The sequence below is a fragment of the Varanus komodoensis genome, unplaced genomic scaffold, assembly GCF_004798865.1.
Source record: "Varanus komodoensis strain SLA01 unplaced genomic scaffold, ASM479886v1 scaffold12, whole genome shotgun sequence".
Classification (NCBI taxonomy): domain Eukaryota; kingdom Metazoa; phylum Chordata; class Lepidosauria; order Squamata; family Varanidae; genus Varanus; species Varanus komodoensis.
The window spans coordinates 1,005,082-1,032,133 of record NW_025335349.1 but is presented as its reverse complement, the minus strand read 5'-3'; the positions used below and the strand labels follow the sequence as shown (position 1 = coordinate 1,032,133).

The following is a 27,052-nucleotide window of genomic DNA, read 5'->3' as shown; positions in this document are numbered from 1 at the left end:
TGCTTTTAGCTAAAGACTAAGTGGGGAGAGAGAGAGAGAGAGAGAGAGAGAGGAGAGGAATATTCTGCTCGTGGATTTTCCTGCATTATGTCTAGCTTGGCCCAAAGATCGAAGGGGCATGTGGGGGGTCTCCAGATGCTGTTGGACTACAACTCCCATTGTCCCTCACCTTTCGTTATGATGGCTAAGGCTGGAGGTATTTTAGTCCACCAGCATATGGAAGGACACACATTCCCTACTCGTGCCCTAAGACAACGGCCCTCTGCCCCTGCATTTCCCATAGCTATTGACTCTAAGGTGAGCAGCAAGCTCAGCCCCGCACCCGTGCCCAGACAAGCCTGCCTATGGACTGATGCTTGCCCATACTGCATGCATTCTATAGCTATGTATGCTGAAGGGCAGTGAAAGGAGCTTAGGAAGAACAGCAGTTTGCAAAACATCAGCATGTGCTGGAGATTCTTTGGCAAAACTAGGGATCAGTAGGGGTGCACTAACACTCTCGAAAGCTGCCTAGTCTCACCAGCTGCAATGGCCTGACAAAAGGCCATTCTGTTTCTTCATCAACATTTCTTGATGCAGGGATAATAAAACTGGTTCATGAAGAATCACACAATCTTGGCCACGGAAAGATGTCATTGGGATGCAGCGGCTGGATTAAACCCTTAAGCAAACATTCTGGTACCAGGTTCAGTTGCAATTCTGGGCAGCCTTGCAAAGCACTTCGGAACTATAAAGTCCTGATGACCACTCCCTTGATTGGTTTGAGTCTCAAGGTCCACAATGACTTTCTGAGCACTTAAGTGTATATAATATTTTTAAGCTAGCTGTTTGCGTGAACGTGTGAGTATCTGTGTGTGGGGAGGGGAGGGGAGGGGAGAAGAGATAGCTTTTCTGAATGGGCAATAAGCAAGTTGCAGGGCTTCTGGTAAAAATGTCACGAGCAAAGAACTTAAAAAGTTTTCCCTGCATATAATATATCCAGTCTAGATTCTTTCAGCCAGCTGAATGGCTGAAGATGACGGAGATGAATTCATACCTATCTATTATCACATGAAGAGAGAGTTTGCACACAGCTGCCAGACACACTGCTCCCAATCAACTGCCCGGGTGTAGCTGGTGATGTCGTCCAGAGCTGGGCAGCCAGGCATGTTGGAGGGGGACACAACAGGCCAGGAGCTGTTGTTGGGTTATTTGAGGTTTGTTCTGCCTTCCAGCAACTGATGCCACTCTTGGTTTGGATCACATGACAAGCTGTGACCGGGCAGAGGATTGGACAAGCGGTCGCCAGCATGCGCCATGCAAAGCAGGTCATCGCTGGGCCTGGAAGTCTAGAAATGAAAACCAGCTATTCTTTGTCTTCTAATGAGTTGGTGTTTCCATTTAATTTAGGGATGCTAAATTCTTACTTTGGATACTTGAACAAATACTTGTGAACAGGTTCAGGCTGTTTATCTTAAAACAACTTTCTTTTCAGGATTTTTCTAGATGTGCTAAGATTTAGCATATTAACTCATCCATAACTGAACTTGGGACAAACCATCCTGCTGAGATAATTGCAACAGGAAAATGGTGTTTCTTACACTTAAAAATTTGTTTTTAATTTCCAGAGAAGACACTTGAACAAGCTGACATTGGACCTATTGCCTATTGTCTGGTATGGAACCCATTTACCTGGGAATTAGCCCCAGTGTACTAATTGGGACTTACTTCCGAGTGAAGATGTATAGAATTATGCTATTAGTTGATTAACCTATTGTCTTTTAATTATAAAATTTATCTTTTGATTTAGCATATCATCTGAAAAAAACACCATATGTGCATTTTATTTATTTTATTTCTATACTGCCGAATAGCTGAAGCTCAGTGGGTGGTTTACAACAATTTGCAATACTGAAGTATAAAATACGTTATAATTTCACAGCTAAAGCTTCCACTTACACAATTAGAGGGAAAGTCTACCTTTTATAGATACTTTGTTCATTGTCTATTATAGCAGAAGAAAAATAGTCTCCTAATAGCTAAATAGGCGCATCCTTAACTCAGTGTCCCATAAATTAAAATGTGCTCTTATTGATTGTAATTGACTTATACTGAATAATCAATAGAAAACTTTGATGAAAACTGATGAAACCAATTTAAAAGCCCAACTTTAGTTTTATTTTACATTTTCCTGGACCATAGATAGGACTGATTTAATACTGAAAAGACCAACAGAATTTACTTTTGAGATAAATAATGTTCCAAAGTATGCCAACATAATTAACACACTCTGCCACACTTTATATAGCAAGCTACATCTATTGCACTGGCTGGAAATTTGGTCCTACATTTTCAAATACTGGCAGAGCTTCAGAAAAATCAATATACATGTTCATAAAAAATAACACTCCACTGAAGAGTCTAATAAAACATTCCCAACATCTCACAAAGGACTCAGTCAGAAAGATAATTGAAGTGCTATTACTATGGAATAATGATTGTTGACGGCTCTTGGAGACGGACAGAGAGCAATGAACCACTTGTTTATGGCCACCTTCTCATAAAACAATCCCACACAATTTATTAGAGGACTGTTATCAGGTATCATGATGCCTGCAAAAGATAGCGAGAAAAACCGGATAGAAAGCAGAGTCACAGCTTTGCCAACAGCCACGTAGACGGACCCTCTGCTCTCTCCCTGTGAACCACTCCTCTTGGATCCTGTGTTGTAAATGAGGCAGAAATTAGTCTCTGACCTCTAGTCATGGTGAAGAAAGTTCAACTTAGTCAGTGCCATCATCTAGCAGACCTGCGAACTATTTGATCAATATAGTAAGATCACATTGTTCTTTGCTAACATTTCTTGAAAGTTAATGATGTGGCATGAACTTATAAACACTTAAAGGCAATTCAGCTTTATTATTTTTAACATTATACCCACAAACAGGACCAAGCCTTCCCTGAGGCCAGCTAGAAGTTTCACCTCTGAGAAAGATGTGAAGCATCAAGTGCCTCGCACTACTAGTAGGGCCTATTTGAATTATTCTAAACACAGAGACACAGGATAACCTCAGATATTCATCACAATTCACCTAATACAATGAATGTGACTGTGTTATCTTTGCTTTTATTTATAGGAGAGGGGTCAGAAAACAGATTCACTCTATTTAAATCAAACAGTGAGTAATTTCTGTACGGTGGCATGAACAAGACTGAGAAAGGTCCATCCATCCTGAAACAGAACTATGATTCCTTTGGAATTAATGAGGGCTTCCCAGGGACTATGGGAAAACTAAAATGTTCCCATATGGATTTTTAATCTGCTAAATGGCCAATGTAGCGAAGGGAGAATTTGATTACTTCATAGAATCATATCATTTTAGCCTTCGCTCCATGAGGCATTAATTGCATGCTTGTGACCCTCATGCACAGAAGGTGGGGGGGTCATGACATCCTCCTCTTCCAGCACCTGTGCTTTCCAGCCATTTTGATGATGCTTTTAGAGTGAGGAAAGCCAGGTATTAAATTTTGAACTGGAACAAAAGCTTCATGAAAAGGCACAAGGTGGCCATAGCACAGCTATAGGACAGCACCACAGGGATGATGATGATGATGATGATGATGATGATGATGATGATGATGGACGAAGGAGGAGCACGCAGGAAGCCCCTTGCTGCCTCCCCACAGTAAGATAAGCCCTGAAGCACTGAAGAAGGGCTGCCTCTTTCATGGGGAAGTGAAGGTGTTTCTGCACAAGTTGTGTGAATAGAAATCACAGTCAGCACTTGGGTCAAAAGGACACACTGTTTAAGGATGAAGCTCACAGCAGTGCTTTTGCTTCTTTTCTTGGGTAGGCGAGGGTCCTGGTGGAAGTTGGGACCCAATAGGGCTGGGGGGAGCTTTAACCTTTCCTCCCCTATGCACAGTGCAGTCCCAGTTCTGATCAACTTTCTGCATGTGCACTTTATATTGCCAAGCAGCGATCCCTTAAGTACACACACACACACACACACACACACACACACACCCCAAAGTGCAGCACAAGAAGCGGCTTGGGCAGCTTCCCTGCTCTAGAGACAAGAGTCTGGAAAAGACCCGGGGGGAGTGTGCAGATTCCCCACAGCCATGGCTACAGTTACTTTCTCCCTGCAGCAGAGGTTGAGCTGGGCATGACCAGGGAGAGACGGGGAGGGGAAAAGCTATTCTGTTCACTTTGCTTTTCTCACCTGACTGGAGCTTTCATGGTTTTGCCGGAGCAGAAGATCCTGGAACAATAAGCAACAAACGGTCAAGGAGTTGGCCCGCCATACAAGGCACTGCTAAACCGCATGTTGTACATCAATGAGAATTGCTGGAAATTTGGTGGAAGCAGTGCAGGAAGCAGGGTTCGGGCGCGCGCGTGCGTGCGTGCGTGCGTGCGTGCGTGCGTGCACGCATGAGGGGGGACATTTAAGCTCCCAGCAGATCACAAGTGGCCTGCAGGCCACATATTTTATACCATTGCTCCAGAGAGAAAAGAAACCTGCACTTTTAATGTGCAAAAAGCAATGTTGACAGTCAGGTGTACTTGGGATCCCAACGTGCTGATTCCAGCAGTAGCCAACCACATGCCAGGCAGCAAATCCACAGGTGCTTCTCCCACATCTGGCATTCGACATATGACCTCCTCTGAACATGTTCTTTTTAGCTGTCAGGGAGAAGGGCCATTGATAAACCACACACTTTTCTGGATTTTAAAAAGTTATTATTGACAAAAATGGTCAAAAGTAAAGAAGGATGCTTGTTTTGCAGAGTTGGCATGCCCTGGATGCTCAGATCCACAGGAGCAAAGCTAAATCAAAGAGCCATACTCTGTGAGACAATTAGCAATTACATTTCACTGCCCTAGAAATTGAATGTTAGCAGAGATTGAGCCAAATGTTTAGGCTTCCTTCTTCAGTCCTGAAATGTTAAGGGCATAAGAAAACAACGTCATTGCAAAGTGCTCCGAGTCTTGCACTGACATGCATGCATCTGTCTCCTGGCATTTTCTAATCTAGATGGGTTGCCCTGGCGTAGTTGTGCAACTTTCTTATGTTCTGCAGAATAGATATGGAGGATGAAATGTGGCCTGGTGTGTATTGCAGCCGATCTCGGAGCCAGTTGATATTCTGATGCCCTAAGTAAGTGCTTGGAATTTTGCGAGCTTCATTTTCAGATGAGTCAGCAGGGAGTTGCCCAAGTCTTATGCAGTCATGCCCGTAAACGGGAGCATTGGTTCATCGCTGTCTCAGCCTACATGGGAGTGGCTTTTTACAAAAGTCTTCTTGACTTGGAACAGGGTGGGGATAATGTGTTTGCAAGTAAGCCAATTCTATCTATCTTCTCTTTAGAGGCCAGGGAAACTTGCAATAATGCCTAATAATATTTCTCTTTAATACTGAAGCACGGTCATTGCATTTGATCCACATGAAATTGTCTCTTCAACAGACCTAATTAATTCTCAGTTGTGTAACACAGTGAAGGAGAGTGACAGTAGATTACATGTCTGAAACTGAAGGAGCCTTCTATATATCTTATGTAAGTTTCTCCAGGTCATGTGAGAACTCATGTGGAATATCTATAAATCTGTCTATCTATCTAGCTAAACCTCAGTGCAAATCAGTGTTAAATGTTTGCATGGTGAATAACCATTTTTTCCCCACAATATTCTTGGAATTCAGCTCAACTTTCATTTCAGCTAAATATTTACATAAAGAACTGTAGAATGTCAACTGTACACAGTAGATGAATGTAAAACGGACTCTTGGATGATGATAATGTGGGACTGTGGCTATACCCATGAAAGCTTTAATTCATGCACAGTGGAACTGACAGTGGATTCAGAACAGGCAGGTTCTTTATATAGACAACTGCTCATGACATTTCTGGAACAAACCAAAATGAGATGTGCAATGGGCCACTAAATAAGACGGATGTTTGCATCTGCCTGTGAACAGCTCATAACCTTAACAGGGAAAAGGACGTCACTCAGGGCATGCCACATACTTTGCATGCAGAGCTCCCATTCACACCTCTAGCATATCCAGGCCCACTTGATACAATTCCTGCTGAGAGCTGTTGTGCGTCAGCGCCAACAATAGCCAGGTGACCCAGGGATCTGACTTGGTAGAAGGTTGCTTCCTATGTACCTTTGATTCTGGTTCAGAGGCAGATGGCTACTAAATACCAAATGCTGGGAAGGGAGCCGCCATGGAGAAGTTGTCCTCTTGCTTTCATAGGTCTTTGTGGGCCACCTAAAAACATGTTTGGCTACTATGTGCAACAGCGTATTGGACTTCTTGGCCCTTTGGTCTGACCCAGAAGAACCATTCTTTTGTTCTTAGCCTTCACATAGAAAGGCCACCCTTAGAATGGTCAGCTTCACATGTCACAAAGTCCTTTTCTAACATCTGAATGAGCCTTAGGAACAGGAAAGTATGCATGCAAAACTGAACCTGAAGTTGCAGTGAGGCGTCAAGAGGGTTAAATTCCTTCAGAATGCTTGGAGATTACTCAAAACTACAATGATAGAGGCACAGATATTTCTGCATACCATAAGGTAGAAAAGGTAGCATGAAGTCCAGGAGGTCACCAACATTGTTAACAAGGGAGCTGATGGACACAAAAAACTATCTTCTGCCAAATACTCTTTTTACTCAAATAGACATAGGTCGTGATCTAGAATTGATATGGTTTGGATAACTCCAGACTTAGTACCAGATCTGATAGAAGCTGAAATAGAGGCAAATGTCTGGGCAGATCACAACCCAGTATTCTTATCACTAAAAGGAACTGTAAGAGGCCCAGATGGAGCCTAGATAAAGCATTGTTAAAAGATAAAAAAAAATCACAGAAAAGATGAATAAGGAAATGCAAGTATTTTTTCAAATAAATAAACCAGAAGAAACTTCTTTACAGAATGTCTGGGATACAGCCAAAGTCTATGTTACAGGAGTGATAATAACATACTCAGCACAAATAAATAAAAAGAAAAAACAAGAGCGAGCTCTGATAGTAGAGGAATTGATGAAATTGGAACAAATGCTGCAGGAGGACCCATCAAAACAAAGTCTTAAGTCTCAGCTGGATATTTTAAAGCATAAGTTAAACCTTTTGGATACAAATGAGCTTACTAAACAAATGAAATTGACCAAACAGAATTTCTTCGAAAATGCTAATAAACCAGGGAGATGGTTAGCACATAAAGTTAAGAAAGAAAAAGAGAAGAGATTGATCGTGAAATTGAAAGACAGAGAAGGACAGCTATATTCACAGGGTGCACAAATCAAGAAAATAGTGGAACACTTTTTTTACAAAGCTTTATCAGAAGGAGGAGATTTCAATCGAGAAAGTTAAAGAATATATTCAAAAGGGAAAGTTATCAAAACTACCAGAGAAATATCAAAAATTATTAAACCAAGAAGTCATGATCATGGAAGTAATAGAAGCAATCAAGCAACAAAAGAATGGCAAAACTCCTGGTCCGGATGGACTACCAGCCGAGTTTTACAAATCTTTCGAAGCAATTTTTGCTACATTCTTAAAAGACATATGTAATGAAGCATTGTTAAATGCTAAGATACCGACTACTTGGACCGAGGCAAATATCGCATTAATACCGAAAGAAGATATGGATGTAGCACAGATTCAAAATTACCAGCCTATATCACTATTAAATGTGGATTACAAAATTTTTGCTTCCATACTCACAGAAAGATTAAAGAAGTTATTAATAGACTTTATCCATCCAGACCAGAATGGCTTTTTGCCAAACAGACAAATGAAGAATAACCTGAGAACTATCTTGGATATTTTAGAATATTATGAGATACATACCGAAAAACCAATGGCCTTATTGTTTTTAGATGCCCAAAAAGCCTTTGATAATGTTAATTGGCAGTTTATGAAACAACAGATGATTCAAATGGAGTTTGGTGAAAGATTTATGAATGTGATATCAAGTATTTATCAAAAGCAATCAGCCAGGATCTTAATTAATGGAGAACTTTCAAACCCTATAGGGATTCAAAAGGGCACAAGACAAGGATGTCCTCTGTCACCCCTCTTGTTCATTATGACTTTAGAGGTACTGAATAGATGTGTTAGGGATGACGACGGCATCAAAGGAACTAGAATTAGGGATGAAAGTTATAAATTGCAAGCATTTGCGGATGATCTGGTTTTTATAACGGAGGAACCTTTTTCAACAATGCCCAAACTTCTACAACAGATTGAAGAATATGGTGAAGTTACGGAAATGAAAATAAATAGAGAAAAAATGAAATTGCTAGTTAAAAACCTTACGCGAGAACAAAAAGAAAGACTCCAGGAACAAGTAGACTTGCAGATTGTTAAAAAGGTTAAATACTTGGGAATCTATCTTACAGCTAAAAGTACTACCTTGAAAGAAGAAAATTATGATAAATTATTGAAGGATATTAAAGGCTTTTTGGAAAAATGGGCCAATTTACAATTATCTTTGATGGGAAGAATAGCTTTTGTCAAAATGAATATATTACCTAAAGTTTTGTTTTTGTTTCAAATGATTCCCATAAAAATTGATAAAAAATTCTTTGATGACTTAAACTTTCATATCTCAAGGTTTATCTGGAGGAAAAAAAACCAAGGATTAAATTAAAAATGCTTCAGGAAGCTAAAAGAAATGGAGGTTTTGGTCTTCTTGATTGGATGTTGTATTATCAAGCGTCCGTTTTAACTTGGTTAAAAGAATGGGTAACGTTGCGAAATAAGAGAATTTTGTATCTTGAAGGTCATGACTTGCAGATGGGATGGCGTGTTTATATGTGGTATGAAAAAGCTAAGTCACATGGGTCCTTCCTGAGTCATTTTATTAGAAGATCTTTAATGTCAGTGTGGGAAAAACTAAAGCTAAAACTGTATAATAAGTTACCAAGATGGCTTTCACCTGTCGAAGCTTTTGTATATCCAAATGTATTGAACTTTGAAAAGATCATAAGATATGGCGATATCCTGGATAAGGATGGTGGCCTGAAACTGGAGCAAGAAATACAAGAACAGGGACTTAATATTTCCTGGTGGTATAAGGTGCAGATGCAATCAAGATATGCTAAGGATTGTAAAACATGGGGGTTCTATAGAGACCTAACAGAATTTGATCAAGTGATGCTTAAAACAGATGAGAAAATTATTAAAAGACTATATGACTTCACAGGAAAATGGAAGAACAGGTTAAGGAAACTATGATAATATGGGCACAAAACTTTGGATTTAATGTTGAACTAGAAAAGTGGCAAAAACTATGGGAAAGAAACATTAGAGTAACTTTAGCAACTTTGTATAAAGAAAACTTATATAAAATGTTCTATAGATGGTATTTGTCACCAAGTCAACTAACTAAGATGTTTCCAAATATGTCAAATAGATGTTGGAAATGTAAACATAAAGTGGGTACTTTTTATCATATGTGGTGGACTTGTGACAATGCAAAAAAAGTACTGGATTAAAATACATGGATGGAGGAAATATTACAAAAACCCTTTGCTTTTAAACCCGAAGTTTTCTTGTTAGGCATCATACCGGAAGACGTTAACAGACAGGAAATCTATTTGATGTTGCATCTAATTACAGCGGCGAGGATTGCATTTGCCCAATATTGGAAAAGTGAGGCGCTGCCCACCGATGGATTGATTCTAAGAAAGATCTTGGACTGTGCAGAAATGGATAGACTGACTTTATCGTTGAAGGAGAAAGAGGATACTGATTTCTATCAAACTTGGGACTCTTTTTATAAATGGTTGGAGAAACGGGACTTGGCATAAATTTAGAGATGTTTTTCAAACTATGATAAACTAACTGGAATTTGATATTAGAATGTTAAAAAATATGTAGTAGGAGTTTGACCCAGTGAATCCAATGTTAATGTGTGTGATGTTTGATGTTTTTTTCTTAGTTTAAAAATTTTAATAATATATATATATATATATAAAAACAAGGGAGCTGATGGAGAGGAGACTTCTTTCAAGAAATGGTAATCTTGCCCACGGAAAACAAGAGAGAGCACAAACTTGTGCAAGGAGGATGCAAGCAGACAAAAAGAGATGCAAAGAAGCATTTTGAGGAGCATATAATCAACAACATCAAGACCAATAATAAAGAATTATTTAAATACACCAGAAGAAGGAAACCAGCAAGAGAGACAGTTGGACCACTGATGATAATGGAATTAAAGGAGTATTAAAAGAGACTTCAGAGAAGCTGAATGTATTCTTTTCATCAGTCTTCAGACAGATGAAATAGATACAGAACAGATACTTATTCTTGAACTTATGTATTCAATAAGGATATTCAATGGAGGAATTAAAGCAAATATTACTGGTGAGAGAGAATTGCATTCTCAACTGAAAGTTGACAAACTGAAAGTTAATAGGTTGCCAGGCCCAGATGGCATCCATTCTAGAGTTTTTAAAGAGCTCAAATATGAAATCGCTCACATTCTTGCAAATATATTCAGTATGTTTGTAAGTTCATTCTATGTACCATTGGAGAATGGCCAATGTAACACCAATTTTTAAAATGAGATATAGGAAGTATCTGGTAAATTATAGGCTGGTTAGATTACTGTCTATTCTGGGTAAAATGGTTGATTTCTGGTTATTAAAAATAGAATCAGTATATGTACACATACATAAGTTCTGCTGAAAAACAAATCAAAATGGCTTAAGTTTTGAGAGCCAGTGTGGTGTAGTGAGAGCCAGTGTGGTGTAGTGGTGAAGAGCGTGGGACTGGGACTCAGACGATCTGGGTTCTTGTCACCACTCGGCCATGGGACCAACTGGGTGACTTTGGGCCAGTCACAGACTCTCAGCCCAACCTACCTCACAGGGCTGTTGTTGTGGGGATAAGATGGATGATGTAAGCTGCCTTGAGCCCTTTGTAGGAAAAAGGCAGGATATAAATAATAATAAAAAAAGTTCTGTCTTGCTCATATTAATCTACCACAATGAGCATGTAACATGCACTTAATGAGTCTAAATCATCTTTAATCTTTGATCACTTATGGATATAATTGATGGCTGAGCAGGGGACAGGCATGACGGATTGTGTTGCTGCAGTATAGGAAACCAAAAAGTTTCTCTCTCATTAATGTGTGTGTGTGTGTATATATGTTGTCTTTTGTTTCTTTAAAAACAAAGATGTGGGAACTTTGGGAGTGGTTTGAAATGTATTTCACTAATGATTTGTGTTTACAGTTGTTTAGAAGTAGATTTTTTTGTAGAATGACATGCTTTTTATATGTGCAGGAAAGACAATATGCCTACATATTCTCATATTCAGTGTGACTTTTTGGAATTTCAAAGGATTGTAAAATTCAAAAGAAAAGAAGAAAGTGCTCTCCAAGCTAAAGGAATACAATAATGATGTGGATCTTTTTCTTTTCTTTCCACAAAAACTCTCTTGATGGTGGCAGATCCATCCTAGTGAGATGCAGTTGAGGAGGACTTTGTAATGGATATTTCAACATGGCTCAAGTGGGTAGTGATTTTAAACCATAAATTACTTTTGTTTTCAGTTCAGCATAGTATTATTGATCATGATGTTTGACTTTTGAGTTTGGTAAGAAAATATAATGAGAAAGTAATTGCTTTGGGCAATGTGTAAGAGCCTAATAATGAATCTCCAATTATGTTCCATGAATGTTCTAGTAAACAGGTTAATATTGAATATGATGATTTGATTGTGGGGCTGGGTGCAGGAGTATAATGAGCTATTCGATCCTGTACTGGACAGGAATACTGCAGCTCCTCAGAGACAATGATGAGATCCATAATTCAGGTCTATGAAGCTGGATTGGGCTTGGTTGACTTTTGGACCATTACGCATCAGGATGAGAGAGATTATACCTTTATTTCCTTTGTCCACAATAATGACTTTTAGTTAGACTATTTTTCTTTCTGCATCCCTGTTGTACCACATTAGAAACTGCAAGATTGAAACACTGGAAACATCTGATCATGTTCCAGTTTGTTTACAGTGTCAGTTTACAAATTTGCTAAAACCTTTGCTCTCTGGTGTGCCAGTGTTTAGTAATTATGAGCTTTTAAAAAACCAGACTTCTGCTGAGTTATATTAGTTTGTTGAGTTAATTTTGAAATTAATGAGGTTATGGTAATCACATGCTCCATGGAGTGGGAGGCCGGCAAAACCTTTACACAGAGAAAAGTTATTGCCTATGCTTCTTCTATTTTTTTAAAGGGTGGTGCATGGCTTAAAAGAAAAATCTTACATGTCAGTTTGCCATTTTTCTGACCTGCACAACTTTTATCAGGGAGTGCAGCACGCCAAACATGAGCTGAACAACATTCTTTCACAGCAAGCAGAATTTGTTTTAAGCAGTTAAGAAAGGCATCTTTGAGAAATGGTGAACATCCTAGTAAGATTTTGGCACATTATTTATTTATTTAGAAAATTTCTATGCCGCCCCATTCGCCGAAGCCTCGGGGCGGCTCACAACATAAATAATTTCAATTAAAATAATATACATTAACAGAATAAAATAAGTCGCCCTGGCCAAAGAATAAAATAAATAAATACTATTAACAGTTAAAATGACATTTGAATAAAAAGGTCTTCGCCTGGCGCTGAAAAACAAATAATAACGGCGCCAGGTGGACCTCTCTGGGGAGCGCATTCCATACATCAGCTATCTATATCTATAAATCTAGATATAGATATAGATGATACAGATACAGATAATCAGCAGTCTCTTTTAGTGCCTTTGTGAATTGAAAAAATCATAAAAACAATGGCTAATAGGAAACCTGGGAAATCACTGAAGCGAGATGGATTTCCAACTGAGTGGTACAAAACATTTTCACCTTTTTAGCTCCAAAGCGTCATAACACGTATAATTTTATTTTTTGATCAGGATTTCTTTCATCAGCACTCAATGAACCACATATTACAGTGATGCCTAAGCTTGATAAGGACCACACATACTATGCTAATTATTGGCCTATTTTGCTAATTAATGTTGACATAAAAATGTTAACTGTAATTTTGCCCAATAGATGGCAAAGAGTTATTACAATTAGTCCAACCAGACCCAGGTGAGAGTCATTAAAAATAAGTGGACAGATAATCTTAGATTGACCTGATAATACCCAACATGGACAGAACAAATACAGCTGCCACTGTTTCTGTTGACTGCAGAGAAGGCCTTTGACAAAATTTATTGGAAATAATGTTTTAGCTGTGCTGAGATATTTTGATTTTCCTTTAAAATTTCTGTAAGGGAGCCAAATTAAACCCCAAGAATCACTGATTTGTCTGATGTCTTTTTACTAAGGAAAAGGTACAGACAAGAATAGCTACTTTCTGCCCTGATATTTAATCTATGTTTGGAACCCCTGACTTGAGCTATTTGACAGAACATTAATATTCATGTATCTATGCATAACTAATTGGAGTGTAAATGTATTAAGTTGACAACATTTTATTCTTTGTTTTGAAACTTCTGCTGATGCTCCAGCTTTGATGTGGATGATTAATACCTTAGGTTATTTGCCTGACTATTCAGTTAACTGAATTGACTATTCAATCTTTGAACTTATTATTTATTTATTTAAAATTTTTCTATACCGTTCTTTACTAAATAGTATCAGGATGGTTTTACAATAAAGCAAAGTAAAGTATAGCATCATTTCTATACAGTAAAACCCCAATTAAAATAGCAAGTTAAACCTTAAAATACTGGGAAACTAAAAAGGTTTTAGTGTGGCACTGAAAAGAACAAAGTGTTGGTGCCAGATGAACCTGTCTGGGGAGCATATTCTATAACCTTGAACTTAGGTCAATTGGAAATACTATATCCTATAATATATTATGTAATTGGCTTTCATCAATTTCATCAACTATTTGGAAATACTCATAATTAGAGATATATCTCACATGATTAAGCTAAATTTGATCAAACTAACCAATGAAATCTTATTAGTAGGTGGGCATCTTTCAAGCTGAGCTTATTGAGCATACAGTCAAGATGAATGTAATATATCAAATTGCTTGTGTTTTACATTATATTCCTCTATGCATACATGGCAAGTATTGTCAGTCCTTAATGCTTTATTTCATACATTCTTATGGGTTCTATTACATCACATATGTCTCTGAAAATAAGACAACATCTGATTGAAGAAGGTGATTTGATTCCTTAATCTGGCTTTATAACATCAGTCCAATAAGTAGTCCTGTATTGCATTCCCACTAAAAGCAGTCCATGGGTTGTGTGCGGCTTGTTAGTCATGCAACAACCTCCCCTCACCAGGTTCATACCATACAAGAAGTCAAGGTGCCCTGTTTCCCTTGCAGTCTGGAGCCCTAGTGGGTGAATTAATCCGTGGTGGCTTATGATGTTGTGTGAACCAGCCCACTGTGACAGGTTAAGGCTCTCTGGGGCCTCAGCCACACCATCCTATCACCAACTAGCCGATCCTTTTAGACAGCTTGTCACCTTCTGCATGTGATATGTGTACAGTAGAGCCAGGACGGTTTTTCCTAGGCACCCTGAAGCCTTTCTACTCTGACGCCACTTTTTGCAAGCTATATAAACATATGCTTGTAACTCACGATCGATGCAGAGATGCCCAGTGGTGTGGCTGAGTCAGGCTTCACAGGAACACAATGCTAGCAATTTTTTAATAGCAGGGGCATTGCTGTCATCACTGCCTCATAATCCTATTCCTCCTGTTCTTTAGCTGTAATCCTCCCAGGGAAAAATGATGTTCCCAGAAACAATATGACAAGGTTCTGGAGTGGGTTAGAAGCTCTTTCAATGTTATGTCTCAGCAAGCAAACAACAACAAGCAAGAACAGAAACAACACTCTTCCTGAAACAGAAACAATAATCAAAACAAAAGCAAAAAAGGCTTATAAAGTGCAAATGAAGCTTTGCACTTAATAAATGAAGCCTTATTAACCTGAAATAAAGCAAATGAACTCCAAATTTGGACTCCAATTTGTACCAGCTTGGGAAACAAACAAAAACATTGTAATGACTGGCTCCTTTTCTTTAGTTTCTCCCCTTTTGAAATGCTGCCCTATGAGGCGAGATTGGGCATGTTCAGCCTTGAGAAAAGAAGACTGGGGATGTGGGTGGGCATGATATCCCTCTATAAGTACCTCAAAGGCTGTCAGAAAGAGGAAGGTCAAGATCTCTTCTTGCTGATGGCAGAGTGCAGGACACGGAATAATCAATTCACATTGTGACAACCCAGATTCAGGCTGGATATCAGGAAAAGCTTCCTCACTGTCAGAGCAATACGACAGTGGAACCAGCTGCCTGGAGAGGTGATGGTGGCCTCTGGAGACATTCATGAGGCATCTGGACAGCCATCCGAGTGGGATGGTGTAACTTGGTGTCCTGCAACAGCAGGGGGTTGGACCTTCATGGCCTTCTTGGCCCCTTCCGATTCTACTATTCCATGATCCTATGATCTTATAGGACAGTGACTGGTAAACTGCATTGCACATGCTGGGAACATGCCAGAGGCTTTGCAGTACCACTCTTGGCTGCCCAATTTATTATGTAATACTAACCTGACTAGGGTGTCTTGTTGAGGGTGATTACAAGCCCTCCAGAATCCTACAATAACCCATGGGTTCAGGATGGCTTGTTACCCACAGCAGAAAGCCACCATGGCTGGGCTCATATGACATGACAAATAAATTGGTTGTATAATTGCAACCAATTTGCAATTATACAAATCTCAGCATATGACTGCTTTGGAAAGAGTAGTTAACAAGCCACTCTGGCTTAACAGCCTGCCGATTGCGCAAAGAGACTTAATGGATCCACTTGAAGTATAACAAAATATGGATCCAAATGTGGATCCATTCGGACACACATTGTTGTTCAAATCATTAGCATGGAGGACCCAACTGTTTGCCTCGTGAAGTCATGAAGTTGCCACCTGGCTTTGTGCCACATACCCTCGTCTCATGAGCTTCTTGTTGTGAAGATATCAGCACATACATAGCCATTCCTGACTCTGCAGGATAGGTAGAGAAGACATTGAATCAGGTAATAGCAGCTAATTTAACATTTTATTTTGATAAACTACTTTAGGGACATCTATTGCAACTGAGTAATAAAATGGATTCCTGATGCAATTAAGTTAAGCTCGTAGACACACACCCTTTGTGAAATATCTATACTTATTCATGCAGCTTTAATAATTGATTGCCAATTCTAAGAGGAGGAAATGAAAACCTGTTCCAACCACCTCAAGTAATTTCTCCCATTTATTTGCATTACAATTTGTCTTGCGAATGTCCCATTAAGCATGGCAATCAAAATTGGTAATCTGAGGAGTCATTCTGGTAAATCCATCCTTTTCATGCTGAACTTTGAAAGAACCTGTTTCTCAAATGTTGCTACTCCTGTAACCCAGCAAACCAATTGCAGCTCATTTGCTAAATACTGTGGCCTGTCCGAGGCTGAAGATGCTCGCACATTTTGCAGAGTTAAGGAAGTGTGTTAGATGGTCAAAACAAGCCACCAGCAGTTCATTAAGCCAGTCACTTTTTCCCTAACTACTCACATGGATGCCACATGAATCCAGGGTGCCTGGCTTTCTTGAAGCGTAATAACCCACGGCCTATTGTGGGGTGTTTTGAGGGTCGCTTATCATTCAAACAAGCCATTCCATCTGGGTTCAGATGACATGGCAAGTTGTGTCTGGATAACTGAGGAAGAGCTGCTAAGGCACATCTCTGGACACAGCATTAACAGTTTAATCAACTGAAGCCAGGCTATCTCTGTCCAGGTAGGGGTGCCTCTGGGCCCCCAACTGAAGCTGGTAGAAGGTACTCCAAGCCACCAATGCCACCTGAGCCCCAATTGACAAAGATGGATCAAGGAGCTGATTCCAAGAGGTTGCTCTCCAGATGCCTCCTCTGTGGAACCAGCAAACCAACATAACTGAAGAGTGCCAGTCTGAAGAAGGTTGATCGAAGCTTCCTGCCAACATACAACCGAAAATGTGCTGTCCCAGATTCTACCATTGCTAAATAAACAAGTCTATAAAGCTCACGTTGAACTCTGTCAGGATTTTGCAGTCATCACCGTTTTCATCATGTAGGTCTCCCTTTCACTCCTTCTGATGCATAACTAATGAGCTGAAAAACCATCAGTGGACAGAGTAAAATTCAAAGGAGTGTTCATGAAGTGTTCATGAACCTTTGAGTCACCAAGCTATCAACAAACTCCATCTTAGTGATAAAATTTTAAAATTTATTGCGCTAAAGTGTTACAAGATATCATTGACTGTATTTTTCAAAGATTTCCTTTAAAAATGGTACAAAAATACTGTTAAATATCACAGAATACTTTTTGATGGCAAAAGTCTAATAAGGGTTTGTCGGTAAATTCACAAAGTACATAGTAATAGTTTTATGGCTCACTAAACATAAGACTGTAACAAATCAGTATGAAAATGTGCATAATAAAATGTAATTGTCTAATAAAAGCTTCCTTTCACCCACTTCAGATGTGGAAAAACCCAGTAAAAGTACAATACTATAAATGTCTACTCAGAAGAAAGTCATATTGCGCTCAACTGGGGAGTATTTCTTGAAAATAGTGCATAGAACAGCAGCCTAAATTTCATTCTTTTTGTTGTTCATTTTTAATGCATCAATAATGTAATAGTCAATTTTATGGAAGAATACCCTGAATGGATGTAATTTCTCCTGAGGCTATTTATTATGCATTCCACAGTCAGTAAGAGCATTTTATCATTCCTTCCTAAGTGATGTCTATGGAATGTTTAAAGAAAACACAAGATCTCTGTTCTTTTTAATAGACCTGCGATAGTTTATATATATTAACATTGTTGTTTTGAATCCCACTGGTATAATAAACAGAAATATGATCAATTTCAGTTCAGAAATCCTCACAAATCAGGAGCAGGATTTGCATGTACCACAAACAAGGTGCAGAAGGGTAAATAATGCATAGATTGCCCATGTTGGATTGCATTGTTTTAAATAAAAGCGTGTACTGTAAGTCCACTTGTCCAACTAGCTTCAGTGCATGCCTGGTGATTGGTTCTATTTACTCAGTGATTAGGTTCGGACAATGTAACAACTGTGGCTTGTTCAACTGTGATGAATGGCTTATGAATCATATGGCTTGTTGGGCACAAACAATCCATCATTTATACACCCACTGTTGTTAGTTTTGTGGACTGACATTCAGTATTCTTATCTTAGGTGGATTCGGACAACACAATAACATTTAGTTCCACCACCACCACCTATTGTGCAATGATAATCCACACTCACCCTTTGAGTGTGCATTCTGTGCCTGAACCCTGTCAAAGCCTGGGCATAGGAGCTGTAACCCTAGCCCCGGGGCGCAGCACATGGCATACCATGCAGCAGGTCCCAGCTTCCATTCCTGCATCTCTGAGTAGATGGAAAGGCTACTCTCTGAAATCCTGGAGAGCCCCAGCTGGTTGGCACAGATAATAGTGAATGAACTGAACCTAAGATGGTTTCAGGTATTCCCACCACTCTCCTGAGCCTAGAACGAACATAGAACAGAACATAGGATCTTTTAAAGAACAAATGACCAGTTGATGCCCTTTTGTCTGTTTTAGTTCGCTGTTCAAGGTTTGAACACACATTGAAAACTGCAGATTAATAATGTGGCGTTATCTATGCTTATCCTACCGCAAACACAATATAAAGTTTAGGGGAAAGGAAGAGCAGCTACTGGCACTTGATTTGTTTTACTAGTTTTAAGAAACCAGAGGTTATTTCTGCACAAAGATTGAAAGAAGTCTGATGTCTTAGTGGATCCCTGGTATCTCTTAAGTCCGACATAGAACAGATTTTTTAACTCCAACAGCTTCATCCAGGAAAGAAAGACTAAGAATTTAAAACACTTCTCTGCATACTGCCTTTTCTTATGCGTATCTTCAGAACTAACCCAAGCACTTTTACATCTGAGTTTTAAAAAATCTAATAATATCCTTCTCTCAATAAAGCAGTCATCCCAACGAAGGAATTCTAACACAGTCTTAGTCTTTTAAAAGTATGCATGGATTAAAGTAGATAGTCTCCTTCAAGATAGTTTCTTTTTATTTTCCTCAGGAAAAAGTATATACCTTTCCCAAAGCGTGACAAATCAAGGCAGTTTTCTCCACAGGACACATCTTTCCTGCTTAACAGTATGAAAAAAGGATAGCTTCTCTTCAAAAATATATGACTGACTTTGTCACATTTATTTCACGTAAAACATTCTTTCACCAAATTTAACCAAGAAAAAAGGAGAATTCTATAAAACCTCCAAAATCCTAGTAATCGGGTCCCTTAGTTATACAGTGCGTATTGGTTTGGAGGATTCTACCTGTCCTGATATCAAATAACTGGATAGAGATTAATATTGTTAGAGAACCAAATGTAGCCTTTGAGAAATAGTCCCATCCCACCATCTCTATTTTTCATAGTTATTTTGATTTCTGTTGTTTCGATATGTTGAAGAAGAGAACATGGGGTGGTTATGAATTAATTGACTTTGCACATTTATGGAAAACCCAGCATGGCGAGGATGGATAACATAGGAAGTTTTCTTACACATCGTAAAGTTATTGGTTTGTCTTGCCTGGTGTTGCCAACACTGACTGGAATTTGCTCTCCAGAGCTTCAGGTGGACATTTTGCCAGCCCTACCTGGAGATGCCAGAATTAAAATGTGACTTTCTACTTGCAAAGCACATTTGTTCTAGCACTCCCATGTCTGCACTGATAAAATATGGCAGTCCCATCAATAGCTGATGACTATTGATCTCCAATCTACTCAGCTTGTGAGCTTTTCAGGAGCATCTGGTCATACAGTATGGCAGGCATAGTGCTGGACTAGATGAGTCCTTGCTTATAGACTTTTAAAAAAGGTAAACAATTAAATCTGCCTCTAACCATCAAAAAACTATCCAGTACTCTGCAAAAAAGTGAAAATAGGTATTTAAAAAGACAAATTTTATATTTATTTGTTTTGACCCAAAAGTTCAATGTCTTATCTGAATAGAGTCAGTTCTAAGTTAAGCAGTTTTCAAAATTAGTTTAAAAGATTAGCGTGTGATTTAGCTAGACTTAAGTGCTTTCAATTCCAATTGATTTTCATTGTTGTCAGATGCTATGCCTCTAAGCCTCCCACTGGGGCAAAAAGGAAAGTTAATTCTCTTCTATGCTTACATTTAGATTAATATAATCCTATGCCATACATGCTGAACATAATTATTTTGGACCATAATCAAATATCTAAACGCTGAAAAAGCACAGAGCACAATTCCGTATGCCACGACCTGATTCAGATATCATGAATTAAGACTTCAAACCAGGGTTTGGAGACTCAGAAACATGCTTTAGCCCTAAACTGTGTACACTTTGCATGCAGTTTTCTCTCCCGATATTATGATTTTACCTAGCTATAGTTTGTTAGAATTTCCAAAGTGGCCCAACTGTGACTTGCTTCATACCCTGATCTAAAATTATGCCATCCTGTCCCATGGGAGACGGTGAGAGCAATTGATTACCAAATTGGGTGTAACGACAAACAAAGGTCAAAGAAAATCAGGAACTGGAATAGGACACCCATGTGAGCGGGCTGAGGGTGAGAGTTGTGAGCTGGTCACATAATCCTGAGCTACCAAATCACCATCTGAAGAATCAGGTCTGCGGTATTTGTGCTGAGCCAAGAAAGCATGCCAAAATCCCACTGATTTCATTCGGATTCTTTATTCATTAGATCGCACCTGTGCACATTCAATGAGATCCAGACAGAATCATAGATGCAATGGATCTTGCAGTATGACTAAGTCTGGATTCTACCCATTATCTAGCTGTTCACCATTTCTAAACAAAGAAGATTTTATAGGCAATTCAAACATTGGCAAAAATGATTTCAATCAGAGTCTGCTCTTGTAGTAGATATTACTTTACTGCAAGGGCTCTACTTCAGAAATTCTGGGGGAAAATTTTTGGTCCCCAGAATCCCACCAGGGGCTGCACACTACCCTACCATCAAAATCACTGCTATCACATTTCCATGGTGAGACAACAGTGCAACGGACACTTTTTAAAGGTTTCCAATGTAAAATAAGGCGGGTTCACTTTGTTCTAAAGGCAAACCATGCTCCCCAAAGGGTGTGATTTCCCATTGCGTGCCTTGTTTTAAGAGAGAGCTCAGTCCTTTTGCCACTGCCGCACCACTGAAATTCGGCAGTACAACCCCTGGGGGAAGGAACGTGTCTCCCAGGCTGCCTGTTGCCCTCCCTTGCCTTTCCTCTAACACGGCATGTCACGATAGACATGTCGTGGCTGCTGCAGATGGTGGATTCAGAAAGAGACTTCTTTCCAGTAGAGAGCCAATGGTCAGAAAATCTGATGGTTCCTGATAGAAATAAAGCCTCAAGAGCAGACATGTACAAAAAGTGGGTAAGAAATGAGCACTTTTATTGTGCAAGAAAGTGATAGTATGAAAGGTTTAAATGCATGATGATTTACAAGTTGTTCTGACTTGGCTGGAGGTTTAAATGTATCTTTTGGCTTGTCATTCCACATGTGACATTACAAAGATTTATAAAATATGTTGCATTGAGGTGATCTTTCATGCACCTCAAAATCCATAAAAATGCAAATATATATAAACACATAGGATTCCAAAACCTATGCCAGACCAAAGTTTTGCACCATGTAAAATTATATACATGCACAGCAGTCTTCTAAACCTGTAGTAACATTAGTTAAGCTTTACAAAAGCTGCTTATCAGTCTATGTTTGTTAAGTATTTACAGCATGGATGGGGTTTTAAAAAATTCAATACATAGCTTTCATTTGTTTTTGTATATAAAATTTCCAAATTTTTGCATAATGCCGCGAAACTTGTTTTCATTTGGATGCAATGGATGGTATACACCAGGGTTGTAATTAGCCACCTGATTGCTCCTCATATAATTATTTCTGGAGGTCTTGCTATTTGTCTCTGAAAGCTGGGCACTGCTTTTTGGGGAGTTGCTTCCAGGTGGTGTTCCCAGTGGCTGAGCAGAGCCTTCCATTTTGCAAAAAGGCTCAAAGCGGCTGTAAACACGCCTTTCGTTCAAGCGAGGCCTCATCAGCTCATCGTTAGGCTTTGCATTGGAAGGACGAGGTGCTGCCGCATTGACCCTCTGGGGAGGAAGCACAGGGGGAGAAGGTGGGGGTACCCTCTCGTGGCTTGCTTTTTTACGCAGCTCTCTGACATCCTGGTACTGAATTTGTTCAGTGTTGAATCTGGGAGCAGAAGCATCGCCTGGAGGTACTTCTAGCAACATATTTTCCCTGGGCTTTGTAGCAGGAGACCTTTTAATGTTCTCATCAGATGGAGGCTTTAGAAATTTTGGGGACTTCGGTGACTTTGGGGACTTCGGTGACTTTGGGGGCTTTGGTGACTTTGGAGGTTTGGGGGACTTGGGAGATTTGGGAGACTTGGGGTTCACTGTAACATCCTCTTTACTTTTATGCAGGCTCCCCTGTGAATTAGATGAGGAAGTTCTTTTTCTTCTTGGAGAACAATCAATTTTCATCTCAGACATTTTGGGCTTTTGATTTTCTTCACTTTCTGATGCCAAAGTGTCAGAACTGCTACACATCCTGTAGAAAGCTGGGGCTTTGTTTTTCGACAAACTTTCCTTCTTGTCTGGTGTGAGATTCAGCAATGACCTTAATTTCTGAGATCCCTTTTTCAAGAAATTGGGGGAATTCTTGTTTTCTTTCTTCGGTGAGGCATCTTTGCCAGGTTCCTCTTTGCAGCACTCCGTGAGCACCGCTACAGAGGTGGCCTTGGCGGTGGGGGCACTTTCCAGCTCACCTTTGAGGTTTTTACTGTCATGCTCCAGGTGGTTCATCACATTACTTAAGCTTTTAGAGTTTTTCAAGCTGTCTTCCAGCAGTGGCTTTAGCACCGTTGGTTGCCTAACCCTATTCCTGTTTAGCGTGCCGTAGACACAGCTTGCTCCGTCTTTGTTATTTCCATGATCCAATGTATATTTTGGATTTTCAAACATTGGGAAACTTCTCCTTTTCAGTATATTTTCATTCTTTATAAATTCAATTGGTTTGTTTGTACTCGGTGGAGTGACACTAGGCTTCTTATCTTCTGAGATTTGCAGGTTATGGCTTTTTACTACAGCAGGTTCTAGTGGGATTTTAGTGCTTGGTTCGGCCTTGGTGTCACCAACGGCATCTTTTAGTTTAGGAAGATGGTTGGGGGTTCCTTTAGGTGTTTCACTTCCATCTGAACCAATAATAGTTGAATTTGAAGAGCTAGTACAGCTGTTGACTTCTTTCTGTTCTGGCAAGGTTGGCTTAAAAACAAATGAAGAACGCAGGCGGGAATGGGTGTAAAGAGCATGGGCTTTGATGTTTTCTGCTGCATCATAGCCTTCACACCTGTCACCTATCCCTGAGCCATTTGCATCTGCTGGAAAATCCGACTGATCGTTTAAGTACGACTCAATACGCCAGTTACGCAGAAAAGATTTTGTGGTGCGCTCAAGTGTGGGCATCTTCTGCTGCAAATAGCGGATGTGACTGTCTGTTCCATTGAAAGATCTCCGTACAATGGAATTCCTATCCACAATATTGAGCTTTGGCTGTGCTAGCTGTTGAGCTAACCTCTGTTGAGGGGCATTGTGATTTTTATAGCTTCCATGCAATGAAGATACAATACTGAGACTTTCAGATGGTACTTTCCAAGTATTTGGTGGATTATTTGCCCGATTTATTGCTCTGTTGAACAGTAAATATGGAGTCATTTCTGGTTTTTCCCCTGCATAACTGTGTCTTTTCCAATGTTCGTTTATTTCATTAGGCTGATACTGTTGGATTCTATTCTGCATATGAAAACCTGGAGCAAAAGGTATTTTGGGGAAGATCTGGTTTCTAGGACCAAACTTGTCATTGTCATTTATTCCATATCTGCCAGCTCCTCGGGGTTTCAGAAAGCTGGGATCAAAGTTGTGAATCTTGTCTTGTCTCCCAAAAAGGTTACGCTGGCTAGAAGCTGAAGCTAAGGAGGACTGTGAATGCTGGTATATGTTGTTCTGCCAGAGTGCTGAACGACTATTAATCCTAACCAATTCTGGAGCAAATGAACTTGGAACAGAAGAACGGGCATAGAGTGTCCTAAACTCTTCATCAAATGATTCAACAAGTTGTCCTGTGATGACCTGGACCATGCTGAGGTTGGCTTTTTCAAATGACCACATAAAGCTGAAAAAGGAAGACATGATTATTAGCATTTCAATCAAGAATATGTGTCTATGTTTCTATGAATAGGTAAACATTTTATTTATAAATATGTGTCTGTTCTTCTCGGAAATGCACACTGTGTTTGTAAAAGCATTAAATCTGTTCAGTGATGACTAAAGCTAAAGATGTTAATGACAAGGAAGTACCAAAGTAGACAGAAAACAGTAAAAGTGATTTTTGCTCTTGCAGGGACCAGCAAGAGGGACAGTGATCTTTCTCGTATCCAGTGATCTTGCTCTGCCATTATTGGCTGGCTGGGCTTCTCCACCTCTTAGAGGCTACTGTGACCGACTGTCCTCACAGGGAAGAGCGGCAGGATGATTAGCTCTCAGGGTATGGGACTTTCTGAGCTGTACCTGAAGTTACCTGCAGTGGCAACAACTAGCCAAGCCAGCAAATTCCAGTCAAGGCCCACTCTCTGTAAGACCAACAACTTCTGGCCACAGTGCGGCCTTTTCAAGCAAGGTCTGATCACCAAAATAGATTATGAAGGCCTGCCAGAGTCTGAATTTGAATTGAAAGCAGCCTGTTTCTATCACAGTTTGTCATTACTTGTTCATTGTTTTGTATCTCCCTTCTCAATTAATTATGTTATTAATTTTAAATTACTATTGTTAGTATAACTTAATTACCATTTACTATTGCTTAATTGTTTAATTACTATTTATTATTATTATTATTAATTTTATTGATTTTAATGTTATTACTGTTTTATTGTACTGTTGTGTTTATTTTATTGTGGTTCCGATTGTTATGTAAGCCACCCGGAAAGCCTATGGCTAATCGGGCAGCATATAAATCAAATAACTAAATAAGTAAAATAACAATGATGAGAACTGTATAACATGAAGAATGGAGCCTAGATTTTCTTGTTTTCCTTTCCCCTCTTCATCTCTGAAGGGAAAAAAGGTAGTATTTAAATATAATGAATACATGCATGTATCCTTTTCATGCTCCTGTCAGTTAGATTTGTTTTAAGGGTGAGTCGCTTAAGGTCACACCAGAAGCTTCATGTCTGCATGAACAGCTGAATCCAAGTTTTCCCAACTCAACATCACTTTATAGTTCTATAGCTTTAACTATAGAGACCCCTTCAATTTTACAATAGATAAATAGCAAATTATCCCAAGAACAGCAAGAGTTTGTAATTAACATTTTAGAATTCTGGTGAAGAGGCCTAAATTGTAACAGCTACGTAGTAGGTCCTTACCTATAGGTACCGTACATCACTTTCTTACAGTCCACAAGAAGGAATTTTTGTTCCATTTTTCCATGGAATTTTGCCCCTGACTTAGAGAAATATTCCTGTCCTTTTACTGTGCGCACTCGCATGTTCTGAAAACAATGAGAAATAATATGAAAAGTCAGAACATACTGAACCACTTACAGCTTCATTCCTATGTGATTCAAGAAGGTTTCATCCCAGGCAATTCCAGACATACCATGTACTGTGCAATCCGTAAGCATTCTTTATACAAAAATATATCCCAGGATGTTCAACCGGAATTATTTCCTGGTGAGTGAGTTTACAAATGCAACCTTAGACACTTTATTCATATTATACACACAAGAAAAATGAGGTTTGCTGCCCTTTAGAAGGAAGCCTCTGATTTCTGAGCTTCCCAAGAGCCCATTTCCTGCCAGGCTGCATCCAGCTGGGCAGGTGGAAAGACATGGTGGGTTTTGCCTCTCTCTCCTATTTTAAATGTTTCCTTTAGATGGGCTCCTGGGGGCAGGATGGGGCTGAGAAGACTGTCGGATTTTGCATATTCCAGCCTCTCTTCCCTTCCCTGGAAAGATCCCTTTTGGACCTCTGCAGGGTCATCCAAGGAGGGAAAGTCCTCCTCTTTAGTGGCTGTGGTGCCTCCAGATTTAGAAAAGAGAATCCAAAAAATCTTGCAGTCCCTGCTAAGCAGAGACTAGAGTGTCTTAATCAACAGTGTTTGCAAAGAGAAAGAAGTTTCCATTATCTAGAGTAATCCTACTCAGACAATGAAAGTGCTCTGTGTATGTGTGTGTGTATGAGAGAGAAGCTGAACAGCAAATATTCCAAGATAACAGCTGAGTGAGAAAGTGAGTCCAGTTTGCCTTGGTCTAAGCACCGCATGCTACAGAATGACATTGGATTGTACACTGACGTCACGGGAAGATAAATGGTGCGATACGCAGAGTGATGTCCATCATCAGTGTGTGTGTTACAATACCTAAATGGCAGTGGAGGCAGACGACTCTTGCGTCAGTGGGGTTCCTCATCCACTGCAGCTTTTATTTTGAGCTTATTAGAAGTCATCCATGGTACTCCATGGTGGTGAACCTATTTTAGGGATGGAATTCCGCATTATGGATGATTTGTATAACTCAAAGAACAAAAGCCCCACCGACACAGGCGTTGCCAGCCTCCCTTGCTAAACGGTTTCCCTCCAAAATTTCTGGGATGGTGGGAATGAAATGAATGAAAAGTACTACAGGGTAGTGGGGAGAGATTCAATTATGTGGCAATCCATTTCACTGCTGGATTCATCTGTTCTTCCACAACCGTTTCTTCTGATGATGGTTTTAAAGAATCGCAGTTCAGCTGCTACATTGATTAAATGACTGCGTATGAATGGCATGTGTGTAATACATTTCATTCCAGTAGGAGCAGTTTCTGTAACATAAAATGACTTTTTCACACATGCTCCAACAACAGAACCAATAAAGCATTGATTATACTATTCCTG

General features: G+C 39.5%; 1 protein-coding gene across 1 annotated transcript in view; it reads right to left on the bottom strand.

Annotated features, from left to right (window-relative positions):
• Positions 1-21,874: 21,874 nt before the first annotated feature.
• Positions 21,875-27,052, bottom strand: part of FAM83B (family with sequence similarity 83 member B) — a 34,895-nt gene continuing 29,717 nt past the window's right edge. The window contains exons 3-6 of the mRNA XM_044422055.1: positions 25,543-25,667; positions 22,501-24,293; positions 22,226-22,413; positions 21,875-22,171 (exon numbers count right to left, since the gene is read on the bottom strand). Coding sequence (XP_044277990.1) covers positions 21,875-22,171; positions 22,226-22,413; positions 22,501-24,293; positions 25,543-25,667 — 2,403 coding nt within the window. The remainder of the gene's footprint in view (positions 22,172-22,225; positions 22,414-22,500; positions 24,294-25,542; positions 25,668-27,052) is intronic.